Here is a 14024-nt window from a genome sequence, read left to right as displayed (position 1 = left end):
AAAAATCAACCTACGACCTTTCCCAGTGTATCCTCAGAATGAAGCCAAGAGGCTTCTTAGATTTTGCTTAGTCTCAAAATGAGTTATGTTTAAAAGTCACATTTTAAATTATAAATTATTAGCTCGTCAGATATTGTTCACTTTGGAATTAAGCTAGATCTCCTTTGAAGTTTTAATGAATTGCCTCTGTTGTCCAAGCTCAAACCCAACCAAGGTAAGACCAAGAGCTGAAGAATCTGGCCGGGTGTGGTGGCTCACGCCTGTAATCCCAACACTTTGGGAGGCTGAGGCAGGCAGATCACTTGAGATCAGAGTTTGAGACCAGCCTGGCCAACATGGTGAAGCCCTTTCTCTACTAAAAACACAAAAATTAGCCAAGTGTTGTAGCAGGCGCCAGTAATCCCAGCTACTCAGGAGGCTGACAGGAGAAACACTGAACCTGGGAGGTAGAGGTTGCAGTGAGCCAAGATTCTGCCACTGCACTCCAGCCTAGGCGACAGAGAGAGACGCTGTCTCAAAAATAAATAAGCTGAGGAATCTATCTTGGCAGCCTAGATTCCATGAGTTTTCAGTATTTCTCCACATAGAACACTGGAGAAACTGAAGGTCATCCTGAACGTATACAAATTGCTGTACCAGAACATTTTCAAGCCAAACTTTAGAGGAAGTTAGGAGAATCAATGGTTCCCTCATTTCTAAGTTTAGGTCTTATATTCCAGAATTTGAAAGAGGTTAGGAAGTAAAATGGTGAAAAGTTGAACATCTGGAATGGAATTCATGAAAATGGTCAAGTCTTAGGCTTGTACTCCTGCCTTTATTTCAAAGCTTTATCAAAGGAAACAGCAACAGCAGCACCTGGCTGAATTCTAGATGGGATATAAAGAAATAGAAGTCTAAAAACAAGCTAAGTAAAGAATCCTTGCAGTGAGGTGTAATGCAACTTCATCACTTTATTCAAATCTTCAAAATAGTCTTTATTCTACATTTTTAGTATAAAAATTCCACAAGTTAAGTGCACCACAGTGTAGAGAGAGACATACAACGCTGAACTTCCATAACAGTCAATGGTACAGTCAAACATCACATGTACAGAACACACAATTTAGATGAACTGAAATTATAAGATAAAATAAAATAAAATCCAATTTCAGAAAACAAAAATCAAAACATTAAAGGATCCCTGAAATATTCTTAACCCTAATGAGATTTCGCTGGACTCAAGTCATTTTGTAGTGAGGCATTCACAATATGACCCTATTAACCCAGTCTAGGAATTTTGGGGAGCCGAATGAGTGGCTGCATCAGACACTGACAAAAAATGGTAACCAATTTTTGATCTGAAAACTCCTCTTAATTTGGCTCTAAACACATCAATCAGGCTTTTGAAATGCATCCTCCTCCTTGCCCCTCGTGTTTTAAACCAACTGTTGTTCACAGTACAGTTTGCACGGTAACTTTGTTCAAATATAGCTCAGTTTTTCTGGCACCAAAACGAATTTGGGTTAGGTTCGTGTATGCAGAGACAACCTATGAGGGCCCGAAAGGCACCCTCCACTTTCGCCTGAGGAGATATGAAAGCAGAAGTAATGGGATCTGTGCTTGGGGCACAGAGGGGGTTTCAGAGGATCCTTGTAAAAGACTAGTTAAAAGATGACAAGTGGGGAGAAGCGCAAGGAAAGAAGGAAATTAGTCTGACTGGCTTTCTGTCCTGCACCATTGATTCAATGGAGACTGGCGGGAGGAAATGGAAGACTAAGGTTGGAGATGGGATGGGTGGGGCAAGGGATGGAAAGGAAACGGCAGACAACCAATGCGTTCCATTTAATAACAAGTAATATAAATCAAAGACTTAAAGGAGATTAAAGACCAATCAGAATAATTTGGCAACTTTAATTCTTAGGAAGATCAAAGTTCCCTCCAAACCTAATTTGATGTTTTATTACTAAAAGCAAAGACCAGTATGGTATAGTATTACTCCAAAGAAATTAAAGGAAGATCCTTAGGGCGGCTTCACCCACATTCATTTTATGAATGGATACCTCCCCTACCTCAAAATGCTTTAGGGAGGTACTGCTACCATTACATGGTTCCTTATTAAATTTGAAAAGTGCCTGAAAGTTTGGGCACCAGAAAGACACCCCAACAACATGTGTCTAAACTGCAACTTCAGGTTAATATGACTAAAGCAGTTACATTGTGAGAAGTGCTGAAGGTATATGATGTCTTTCCCGGCACAAAGGTGGCCTTGGTTCCTCACCAGATGGTGTAGCCACCATCTGAACCACCCATGAAGAAGTTCCCCTTCCGCTGAGTTACGAGGACGTTGGCTCCCTGCATGACTGCAAGCTGAGCAGCATTGGGAGGGCATCCAGGAGGTGGAGGCTGAAAAGAAAGGACATAATAGAATGGGCACAGGGAGGCTGAATATAAGGGAAGGGGACACAGGGGAAGCAAAGACCTGTTAGGATAAGGCAGTGTGCTAACAGCATTTTCAGGAGCTAGTTCTGCTATCAATTTGAGTTCTAAAGTAAGTCTGTATTTTCTGTGAACCCAAAGATAAAAACAGGAAAGGGAGCCTACCACTCATTCAAAGGGTTCCAGCTCTAAGATGAAGCCTAGGACTACCTTGTGAATATGAACAGCCAGACCAACAGTCATTTCGAGGGTAGGGAACCACTGCCCTACTCACATTTCCAAAACAGGGACAGGGTGCCAGGTCCATGTTAGAATCCCACAGGGTCCCCATATAGTTTTTAATTTTTTAATTTTTATTTTTTTGAGATGGAGTCTCACTGCTGTCATCCAGGCTGGGGTGCAATGGCAGGAGCTTGGCTCACTGCAACCTCTGCCTCCCAGGTTCAAGCAATTCTCCTGCCTCAGCTTCCCAAGTAGCTGGGATTACAGGCGCCTACCACCATGCCTAGCTAATTTTTTTTTTTTTTTTTTTTTTTTTTGAGACAGAGTCTGACTTTGTTATCCAGGCTGGAGTGCATTGGCATGATCACGGCTCACTGCAACCTCCGCCTCCTGGGTTCAAGCCCTTCTCCTGCCTCAGCCTCCCAAGTAGCTGGGATCACAGGTGCCCTCCACCATGCCAGCTATTTTTTTATTTTTAGTAGAGTCTGGGTTTCACCATGTTGGCCAGCCTGGTCTCAAACTCCTGACCTCAGGTGCTCCACCCACCTTGGCCTCCCAAAACGTTGGGATTACAGGTGAGTGTTACTAAGCCCAGCCCCTACATAGTTTTTGAATAAACTACTGGATAACTGAAGGCTCTCTAATGACACATATTCACCTCATCTCTAGCATGTAGTTACTGAGTAGATGGTCTTAGCAAGGACCATTTGGGCTCTAAATCCCATGCACTGGGGAATTAAGTAGGAGAAAATGATAACTAAAATTGGTACTATCTTTCTAAAAGCTCCCTACTAGAGATTATACATTCTACTTTTTCATTATCAGGGTGCCTAGTACAACACCAAGCTGATGGCAAATATGGAATAATGCTTATGGAATGAATAATGAGCATTACTAGACCAGTTCAGTGTACCAAAATAAACTGGAAAAGCAGCAAGCAGGACTTGATAGACATGAAAACAAAAGAATCAGGTTCACGCAGTCCCCAGTGAGACGTTACTCACTTGCCACAGTTCTCCTGCCTCCTCAAACACTTTCTGAGTACTGGATGTCAGTAGTTGCACCAACACTGGTAACTACCATCCAATGGTGAGAAAATGAGTATGAAGTTATTTCAGAAAGTTAAAATACACACAAGGGCTGAGTTTTTTCTGATGAGGTCATACTCACAGGAATGTTGCCAGCAGTAGCCCCAGCTCCAAATCTGGCACCTGCATCGTACCCTCCTTCCACCAGCACTGTAGAGCCAGGTGGATAGATGGGACCGACTGGATAATAAGCCATGGGGATTGTGGAACCTAAAGGCCCAACAGCCACAGACTGGGCCATGGGAAGATACAGAGAGGCTCCAGGAAATGCGGCCGACATGGTGGGGACCGTGGCAGCCCCTGGGTGCACAAAGCTCGGACGATACAGCTAGAAGAGGCAGAAGAGAAGGCAAAATGTTACTTTATGACATTCCTATTTGAGATCTCTTTAATAAGCCAATTCTTTTTTTTTTCCCCTCACACTTACAGAATTGTTTTAAAATAAGCCAATTCTTAGTTCTCCTTGTGCAGGTTATACTTTTTGTGTGAGATTATACAAGTTGCCTTTCCACTGGCCTTTAATATTCTCCTGGATCACTTCCTGCTAAAGCTAAGGTTGGGATTACAGAATGCGAATTCATCTCCTGCACCTCAGCTGGTGCCAAGTAACACAAAATCATCAAATAATGCACTTTCAACTCCGACAAAATTTGCCAAATGACATAGTGTTTCAGATTATTCGTGTGACCATTTTCTTCTGTTTGTGAAGAGTAAATAGGTGAAGTGAGACTTAGCCAAGGACTAAAGGACCACTCTAAGAGAATTCTCAGCTAGTTCAAGTATGGCAAACTGGACGCACCTCTGAGTAGGCAGGTGGAGCATCAGTATAGGGTGGAGCCTGAGGAAGATGCAAGGTCTGAGGGTATACTGGATTCCCAGGAGGCTGCACAGGGTAGGTTGGCTGTGTTGGATATTGACCTGGAAGACAAGAAATAAATGTAGGTTGCTTAACTACACAGAGCTACCAAAATGAGGCAGGTCAGCAGGAGCAAGTGGAAGGGGATTTGCAGATAGTCTGCCCCAGAGGGCCTGATTCCCGGACCTAAGAAAATATGCGTTGTCTCTGCACCCTTATAATGGAAGGTGCTGGATTCTGACCCCACAGGAGAGGCACTGCTCACTGCCTTTACTAACATTCCGATGTAAGGGGAAAGTCTAGCTGGGCCCAAGTTCCCTCCGGAATGCAGGACAGGTCTGTGCACCTGTTCCTGAGGTTCTGGCCTGCTGCTGTTCTGGCGTACCAAGGGTGCCTCTGCTCTAGGTAGTCTCCACAGCCTGTCTACAACCACACCAGTCTTCGTGGGTAACAACAATAGTTCTGATTTTCCTTACAGATTACTATTCAAGGTCGACTTCCAAACAAAGGGAGTGAATGATGGAAGTGAACCGTGAGACTGGGAAAAAAGTGCAGGGCTGAAGGGTGAGGAGGAATGTCCTCACTGAAAAAGCGGGGGATCATGTTCGGGGTTTTGTTGTTTTTTTTTTTTTTTCCCCGATTCCTTCCCCCCCACCCCCAACAGCCTGTTCCTGGGTTATGAGAATCATGTTCTGACAGAAACACCGCCAGCGAAGCGTGAGGGGGTGCGAAGGTAAGGAGAAAAGAGACGTGGGGAGGCCCCGGCCCCGGCATCAACTCCAGCAACTCACTAGTTAAGTTCGGGCCCTGCCGGGGGGGTTCCGGAGCGCGGCGCCCCGCCTCCGCGGGCTCTCCATTGGCCTATGCGAATGCCTGCGCTAACGCTCTATTTGCTCCTACGGATGCCCATCATGTCAAGCCCCCCCACCACCCGAGCCCGCAGTTCCAAACTGCGCCACAGAGTTTATGGAGAAAGGGCCAGGAGGCAACCAGCAGCTGTAATTTTAAGATGACGAAGGCGTCAGGCGCAGCCCCGTGGACTGCAGCCCGCGGAGGAGCGCGGCGCAGCCCACCCCAAGCCCGGCGTTTGGTGACCCTGGGCCCCGGACCGGCTCACTCTGGGCCAGCAGTACTTCCCCCAACGGCCTCTACCGCCCTCTGTCCTTGCCTTTGCTGTTCATGGTGGCTGCGGGTCCGGTTCGTCTCGGCGTCGCGGACGGTTATTTTTTTCGTCCTCTTCCTGTTCGGAGCCACTTCCGTGTCACGTGATAGTCCGTCCGCCTAGCGTCACCCGACGCCCAAGTGGTGCTGCCGCCGGAAACTCCGCCCCTGCGCTGGGCTTCCAGTCGGCTGCAGGAGGGTCCGCGCGGTCCCACCCACTCGTCTTGGCCCTACCCCCTGCTCGTTCCTGTCCTTCACCCCCTACTGGTGTCCCTCAGCTGGAGAAAAACCAAACGCAGGTATTGTCGTCTCCAGCTCTGTTAGACGCTCTGCGGAAGAACGGTGCTAACATTCCCCGGAACCTTTTTCCACCTACACGCGTTCACTCAAGGTCACCTGACATTGGCAGCCTTCCACTAGGGGCTTAGATTTCTCCAAATTTCTCGCACTGCCTGAAATTGGCTCCCCAAACCTTAGTTTATCATGCGTCCCTCCTCTCCAAGCCCAGCTTAAGCTTCAGCTCCGTTAAGGTTTATTTTGCCAGTCCAGCTCACATGTATCCTTTCCTGAATGAGACCCGCACTGAATCTTCGCCGCCCTGTCTGCTCCAGACAAGCTGTCGGCCGGTCCTCCCGTTTATCGCTGCCTTTTTCACTTATAGGAAGAGGTTTTGTTTTCCGTAAAGTCCGCAACAACTGCACTGAAACTGACATACTCGCAGTACCCATGGAGTGCTTGTGGCCGTGGTGACCTGTATGATGCCTTGTGCATATTTTCTCTGTGTATGGCTTTGCTTTCTGACTTAATTATCCTTAAGGGCAAAGATGGCATCCTTTAGGCAGCTATTGTTTTTTTTAAAAAATATTTTTTTTTCTTTTTTTGAGATGGAGTCTCCCTCTGTGGCCCAGGCTGGAGTGCAGTGGCGTGATCTCGGTTCACTGCAACCTTCGCCTCCCAGGTTCAAGTGATTCTCCTGCCTCAGCTTCCCGAGTAGGTGCCCGTCCCCATGCTTGGCTAATTTTGTCCTTTCAGTAGAGACAACGTTTCACCATGTTGGCCAGGCCGGTCTCAAACTCCTGACCTCAGGTGATCCGCCTGCCTCAGCCTTCCAAAGCCCTGGGATTGTAGGCGTGAGCCACCAGGCCTGGCCTCATTTTTTAATACAGAGACAGGGTCTTACTGTGTTTGGCCACGCTGGTCTTGAATTTCTGGCCTCAAGCGATACTTCCACCTCCATTGTCCAATAATTAAAGGGTTAACTCTTAGAACCCAGGAACTCTCCTAGGCCTAGCTCTGTCTCATGTAAGCTGCTCTCAGATTTGTTAGAGCCTACTTTACTGGGTGTTGGGTATTTTGCTTGTCACCGTGGGACCTGGGCATTGGAAAAACCAGGGCAGAACCAAATGAGATTATCAGCAAAAATGAAAGTATTCCAGGCTGCTCTTTTCTCTGGCAGGTAGAATTAAGAAGTAAATGGTGGCTGGGTGCAACCGCTCACACTTATAATCCCAACATTTTGGGAGGCCTAGGCAGGAGGATCGCTGGAGCCAGGAGTTCAAAACCAGCCTAGGCAACATAAGACGTCGTCTCTCCAAAAAAAAAAAAAAAAGTAGTAGTAACTGGCTACTTTCTTGGACAGGAACCAAATTTTGACATTTTCTTCATTCTCATGGGTCCCCAACGAGACGAAGATGTTTATTTGGTCGTTTATCAAACGTTCTTTCTTTTTTTTTTTTTTGAGATGGAGTTTCACTCTTGTTACCCACACTGGAGTGCAGTGGCACGATCTTGGCTCACCGCAACCTCTCCCTCCTGGGTTCAAGCAATTATCCTGCCTCAGCCTCCCGAATAGCTGGGACTACAGGTGCGCGCCACCATGCCCAGCTAATTTTTGTATTTTTAGTAGAGATGGGGTTTCACTATGTTGACCAGGATGGTCTCGATTACTTGACCTCGTGATCCACCCCCCTCGTCCTCCCAAAGTGCTGGGATTATAGGCGTGAGCCACTGCGCCCGGCCTCAAATGTTCTTTCTTGCATTAACAAATATTTTTTGAGCACCTGTTATGTGCTGGGCCCTGTGACAAGGACTAGGGAAATAATAATGAAGAGACAGGTATAGTCCCTACTCTCATGGAATTTATGGTCTACCTAATGAAAGAGACAGAATAGTGAACATATAATGGTAACATAGTATGATTAGTGCTGATGTAAGGACAGCATGGAGTGTCAGAAGAACACATAAGTGAGGCACCTATTCTATTCTGATGTTGTCAGGGAAGGTTTCCTGGTGCAAGTGATGGTTGAGATGAAATCTGAAGGGTAAGTGAAAGTTAAGCAAATGAAGAGGGTTCCTGGAAGAGGGAACTGCTTATGCAAAGGCCTAGAGGTAGGAGGGCTTATAGCGGGGAGGGCATGAAACAGTTTGGTGTAGCCAGAGCTACACCATCGATAGGAAACAGGAAAAATAAATCTTGGTACATCCATGCAATAAAATACTATTTGGCCGCAACAGAGAATGAAAAAGTACTCCAAGGTGTTTTTTAAATGAAAACGGGAAGATTCAAAATTATATGCTTAGTATGACACATTTTTTTAAATTTTATGTTTTATTTTATTTTATTTTAGTACAGAGTCTCACTCTGTCACCCAGGCTGGAGTGCAGTGGCATGATCTCGGCTCACTGCAACCTCCACCTCCCAGGTTCAAGTGATTGTTGTGCCTCAGCCTCCCAAGTAGCTGGGATTACAGGTGTGTACCACCAAACCTGGCTAATTTTTATATTTTCAGTACAGACGGGTTTCACCATGTTGGCCAGGCTGCTCTCCAACTTCTGGCCTCAAGAGATCCTCCCGCCTCCACCTCCCAAAGTGCTCGGATTATAGGTGTGAGCCACCACACCTGGCCAATATACTTTTTATGTCAAAGAACAGGAAAACCAAAAATATTCATTAGAATTTGAGTAAATAAATTCTGGAAGGACACAAAATACCTATAAAAATGATTACAGAAGGGGAGAGAGAGTAGAGAATGTGAGATAAAGGTGGAAGTGATATTTTTCACTATATACTTTTTAGATTTTTAAAAATATTTGAGGGTGGAGGAGGAGGAGAAAATAAAAATTTTTGAACCTATAATCCCAGCACTTTGGGAGGTCAAGGCAGGAGGATCACTTGAGGCCTGGTGTTTGAGATCAGCCTAGGCAACATAACAACACCCCATCTCCACACACACAAAAATACATCAGTTGTTGGGCACTGTGGCTCATGCCTATAATCCCAGCACTTTGGCAGGCCAAGGTGGGTGGATCACCTGAGGTCAGGAGTTCGAGACCAGCCTGGCCAACCTGGTGAAACCCCGTCTCTACTAAAACTGCAAAAAAATTAGCTGGGCATGGCGGCGGGTGCCTGTAATCCCAGCTACTCAGGAGGCTGAGGCAGGAGAATCGCTTGGTCCCAGGAGGCGGAGGTTGCAGTGAGCTGATCACACCATTGCACTCCAGCCTGGGCAACAGAGCAAGACTCTGTCTCAAAAAAAAGAACACCACATTAATTAGCATGGCATGGTGGCTCATACCTATAGTCCCAACTACTTGGGAGGCTGAGGTGGGACGATCACTCGAGTCCAAGAGTTCAAGGCTACGGTGAGGATAATGGCACCACTGTACTCCTGCCTGGATGACATAGCAATTCTAAAAAAAAAAAAAAAAAATTGAGACCAGGTGTGCGGTGACTCACATCTGTAATCCCAACCTTTTAGGAGGCTGAGGTGGGTGGATCACCTGAGGTCAGGAGTTTGAGACCCACATAGTCAAAATGGTGAAACTCTGTCTCTACTGAAAATACAAAAAATAAGCTGGGTGTGGTGGTGCACACCTGTAATTCCAGCTGCTCAGGAGGCTAAGGCAGGAGAATCGCTGGAACTCAGAAGGCAGAGGTTGCAGTGAGCCAATATTGTGCCACTGCACTCTAGCCTGGGAGACAGCAAGACTCCATTAAAAAAAAAAAAAAATTGGCTGGGCACGGTGGCTCACGCCTGTAATCCCAGCACTTTGGGAGGCTGAGGCGGGTGGATCACGAGGTCGAGAGATCGAGACCATCCTGGTCAACATGGTGAAACCCTGTCTCTACTAAAAATACAAAAATTAGCTGGACATGGTGGCGCGTGCCTGTAATCCCAGCTACTCAGGTGGCTGAGGCAGGAGAATTGCCTGAACCCAGGAGGCAGAGGTTGCGGTGAGCCGAGATCGCGCCATTGCACTCCAGCCTGGGTAACAAGAGTGAAACTCCGTCTCAAAACAAAAAAACAAAAAAAATGAACCATGTGAATACTTACCTTGTCCAAAAATTAAAGCAATGTTGGCTTCCCTATTACAGTGGCTAATATTAAGAAGACTGGGCAGGGTACAGTGGCTCACAGCCATAATCCTAGCACATAATTCTAATCAAGAGGATCACTTGAGCTCAGGAGTTCAAGAGCAGCCTGGGAAACATGGTGAGACCCCATCTCGGTTTACATTTTTAAAAATTAAAAAGCATAAAAGACGACTGACCATATCAAGTGTTGGAGAGGATGTGGTGCAAGTGAAATTCTCACACATTTCTGTTTAAAATCTAAAATGATACAACCTCTGTTAGGGCAAACTGCTGGTCCTAAGAAAAAAAGACAGAGCCGGGCGCGGTAGCTCATGCCTGTAATCCCAGCACTTTGGGAGGCCAAGGCAGGCAGATCACCTGAGTTAGAGACCAGCCTTGCCAACATGGTGAAACCCCATCTGTACTAAAAATACAAAAATTAGCTGGGCATGGTGGCGCACACTTTTAATCCCAGCTACTTTGGAGGCTGAGGCAGGAGAATCACTTGAACCCAGGAGGTGGAGGTTGCAGTGAGCCAAGATTGTGTTATTGTACTCCAGGCTGGGCAACAAGAATGAATCTCCATCTCAAAAAAATTTTTTTTAAAGAATAAAATGGTGCAACCACTTTGGAAAACAGTTTGGCATACATATACCAAATGATCTAGCCATTCCACTCCTAGGTATTTACCCAAGAGAAATGAAAGTACATGAGCACACAAAGATTATACATGGATATTTTTAACAACTTTATTTGTCATATCTGAAAACCAGAAGCAATGAAAATTTCTACCAATAGGTGAAAGGATCAACAAGTTTAATGCTATATAGTAGAAGGGAATAAACTATGGATCCACAAAACAACGTGGATAATATATGTTCAGTAAAAGCAGCAGATTTTAAAAATAAGAATACATACTATAGAATTTTTTTTTTTTTTTTTTTTTTAGGTATGAGATCTTGCTATATTACCCAGGCTGAAGTACATAGGTGTGATCATAGCTCATTGCAGCCTTGAACTAGGCTGAAGCACTCAACCCACCTCAGCCTCTCAAGTAGCTAGGACTATAGGCATGAGTGCCCTTTGGATTCCATTTATATAAAATTCTAGGAATACAAACTATAGTGATAAAAAGCAGTTGCTGTGACGGGAAGCGGGAGGGGCAAGAGGGAGATTACAAATGGAATGTAGGACAGTTCTGGGACTGATGAATACATGCTCATTGCCTTGATTGTGGTGATGGTTTCATGGGGGTGCCTTTTTTTTGAGACAGAATCTCGCTTTGTCACCCAGGCTGGAGTGCAGTGGTGTGATCTCAGCTTACTGCAACCTCTGCCTCCCCAATTCAAGTGATTCTTCTGCCTGCCTCAGCCTCCTGAGTAGTTGGGATTACAGATGCCTGACACCACACCTGGCTAATTTTTATGTTTTTAGTAGAGCTGGGTTTTCACCATGTTGACCAGGCTGGTCTCAAACTCCTAACCTCAGGTGATCTGACCACCTCGGCCTCCCAAAGTGCTGGAATTACAGGTGTGAGCCACTGCGCCCTGCTGGGTATACATCTTAAACATGAGCAGTTTATTTTTTGTCAACTAACCTCAGTAAGGCTGTTTGTTTTGTTTTGTTTTGTTTTGTTTTGTTTTTTAAAGACAAATGTTGGGACGAGGAAAAGGGAAAAGCCAAAGATGAGGGCTAATGAATTTTTTTCTTTTTTTTTTTTGAGACATAGTCTTGCTCTGTTGCCCAGGCTAAAGTACAGTGGCAAGATCTCAGCCCACTGCAACCTCCACCTCCTGGTTTCAAGTGATTCTCCTGCCTCAGCCTCCCGAGTAGCTGGGACTACCAGTCCTGCCATGACGCCTGGCTAATTAATTTTTGTATTCTTAGTAGAGATGGGGTTTCATCATGTTAGTCAGGCTGGTTCTCAACTCCTGACCTCAAGTAATCCGCCCACCTCAGCTTCCCAAATTTCTGGGATTACAAGCATGAGCCACTGTGCTCAGCCTTTTTGTTTGTTTGTTTTTTTGAGACTGGGTCTCGCTCTGTCACCCAGGGTAGAATCCGGTAACACAATCATGGCTCATTGCAGCCTTGCTCTCAGAAGCTCAGGCCATCTTCCTCTCTCAGCCTCCTGAGTAGCTGGGATTACAGGTGCGTACCATCATGCCCAGCTAATTTTTGTATTTTTTTGTAGAGATGGGGTTTTACCATGTTGCCCAGGCTGTCCTCATACTCCTGGGCTAAGGGAGTAGCCAGCCTCAGCCTCCCAAAGTGCTGCAATTACAGGCATGAGCCACTGTGCCCAGCCAACAGCTAATGAATCTTAATGTGCCTTGGGCAAGACAGATGCTGAAAGGAAAATTACAGCAGCACTTGGAAAGTGCCACACTGGAGATGGGTAAGCTGTGATAGGAGGACTCAGAGAATGATAATTGACTCTTCCTGCAGGGCCCCCTAGTCCAGGGTATCCAATCTTTTGGCTTCCCTGAGCCACATTGGAAAAATTGTCTTGGGCTGCACATAAAATAAACTAACACAATAGTCGATGAGCTAAAAACAAAACGAAAAAATCACCAAAAAATCTCATAACCTCATAATATGTTAAGAAAGTTTACAAATTTGTGTTGGGCTGCATTGAAAGCTGTCCTGGGCACATGTGGCCTGCAGGCCTCGGGTTGGACAAGCTTACCCTAGTCCCAGTTAATTAGGTTGACTACAGTTGTTTATGTACCTTTATTCAACACCTACCATGTTTTGTGCTCTTCACTTATGTAACCAGAAGAACAAAACAACCTATTTCCCAGCCCAGAAAAGGAGGTGGAGCTTTGTGAAAGAACCTAGTCACTCCTTGAAGCAACTTTTTTTTTTGTTTTTGAGACGGAGTCTTGCTCTGTCACGCAGGCTGGAGTGCAGTGGCACTATCTTGGCTCACTGCAACCTCCACGTCCTCGGTTCAAGCGATTATCCTGCCTCAGCCTCCTGAATAGCTGGGATTACAGGTGCCTGCCACCACACCTGGCTAATTTTTGTATTTTTAGTAAAGACAGGGTTTCACCATGTTGGCCAGGCTGGTTTCGAACTCCTGGCCTCAAGTGATCCACCCGCTTCGGCTTCCCAAAATGCTGGGATTACAGATGTGAGACACCATACCCAGCTTCTTTGAAGCAACTTTTTCAAAGCTTTATCTAGTCTTTGTGTAACTAAGGGAACAGCTATTATAAGATATATGGCTTAGGCCCAGGCACAGTGGCTCAAACCTGTAATCACAGCACTTTGGGAGGCTGACGCGAGTGGATCACTTGAGGTCAGGAGTTCAAGACCAGCCTGGCCATTATGGTAAAACCCAATCTCTACCAAAAATAGAAAAATTAGCTAGGTGTGGTGGCATGTACCTGTAATCCCAGCTATTTGGGAGGCTGAGGCATGAGAATCGCTTGAACCCAGGAGGCAGAGTTTGCAGCGAGAAGAGATCATGCCACTGCCCTCCAAACTGGGCAATGGAGTGAAACTCCATCACGCACACTAGACCCTCATTTCTTATTCCTGGCAGGCCTTGTAGGAGAGGCACTAACACTGCTCTGCATAATAAATATAAAGCAGTTAGCCGGGCATGGTGGCACAGGCCTGTAGTCCCAGTTACTAGGGAGGCTGAGGTAAGAGGATTAAATGAATTCAGGAGTGCAAAGGTGCAGTGCTATAATCGCATGACTGCACTCACTCCAGCCTGGGTGATGAGTGAGACCCTGACTCTAAAAAAATAATAAAAAAAAAAAAAAGTCAGAAAAAGAGAAAGATCAGGCACAGTGGCTCATACTGTAATCTCAACATTTTAGGAGGTCTGGGCAGGCGGATTGCTTGAGGCCAGTAGTTCGATACCAAAGCTTACCCAGGTCACTCAGAAGAGCAGAGCTTCATCTGTGTCTTTGTC

At 45.8% G+C, this 14024-nt stretch overlaps 1 protein-coding gene across 2 annotated transcripts; it reads right to left on the bottom strand.

Annotated features, from left to right (window-relative positions):
* Positions 1–925: 925 nt before the first annotated feature.
* DAZAP2 (DAZ associated protein 2) lies at positions 926–5866 on the bottom strand. Of its 2 annotated transcripts, none has more exons than XM_039472416.2 (4): positions 5750–5866; positions 4525–4643; positions 3808–4053; positions 926–2382 (listed from the first exon to the last, which is right to left on the bottom strand). In XM_039472416.2, exons 1-4 carry the CDS (start codon positions 5760–5762, stop codon positions 2254–2256), a joined length of 507 nt encoding a protein of 168 aa, XP_039328350.1. In that variant the 5' UTR covers positions 5763–5866; the 3' UTR covers positions 926–2253. The 2 variants fall into 2 exon arrangements, with proteins under 2 accessions (XP_039328350.1, XP_039328351.1); XM_039472417.2 differs by having other exon boundaries at positions 3885–4053.
* Positions 5867–14024: the final 8158 nt, after the last annotated feature.

The sequence above is a fragment of the Saimiri boliviensis genome, chromosome 7 (genome assembly GCF_048565385.1).
Source record: "Saimiri boliviensis isolate mSaiBol1 chromosome 7, mSaiBol1.pri, whole genome shotgun sequence".
NCBI lineage: Eukaryota > Metazoa > Chordata > Mammalia > Primates > Cebidae > Saimiri > Saimiri boliviensis.
This window is presented reverse-complemented; position numbering and strand designations above follow the sequence as displayed.

What these genes read in the sequence shown, in the direction of transcription:
- DAZAP2 (XM_039472417.2), bottom strand. An exon ending in CTCCACCTGCCTACTCAGAG is followed by an intron (nt 4,054 to 4,524) that starts GTGCGTCCAGTT and finishes TGCCTCTTCTAG; the next exon opens with CTGTATCGTCCGAGCTTTGT. An exon ending in CGGTCCCATCTATCCACCTG is followed by an intron (nt 2,383 to 3,884) that starts GCTCTACAGTGC and finishes CTTTCTTTTCAG; the next exon opens with CCTCCACCTCCTGGATGCCC.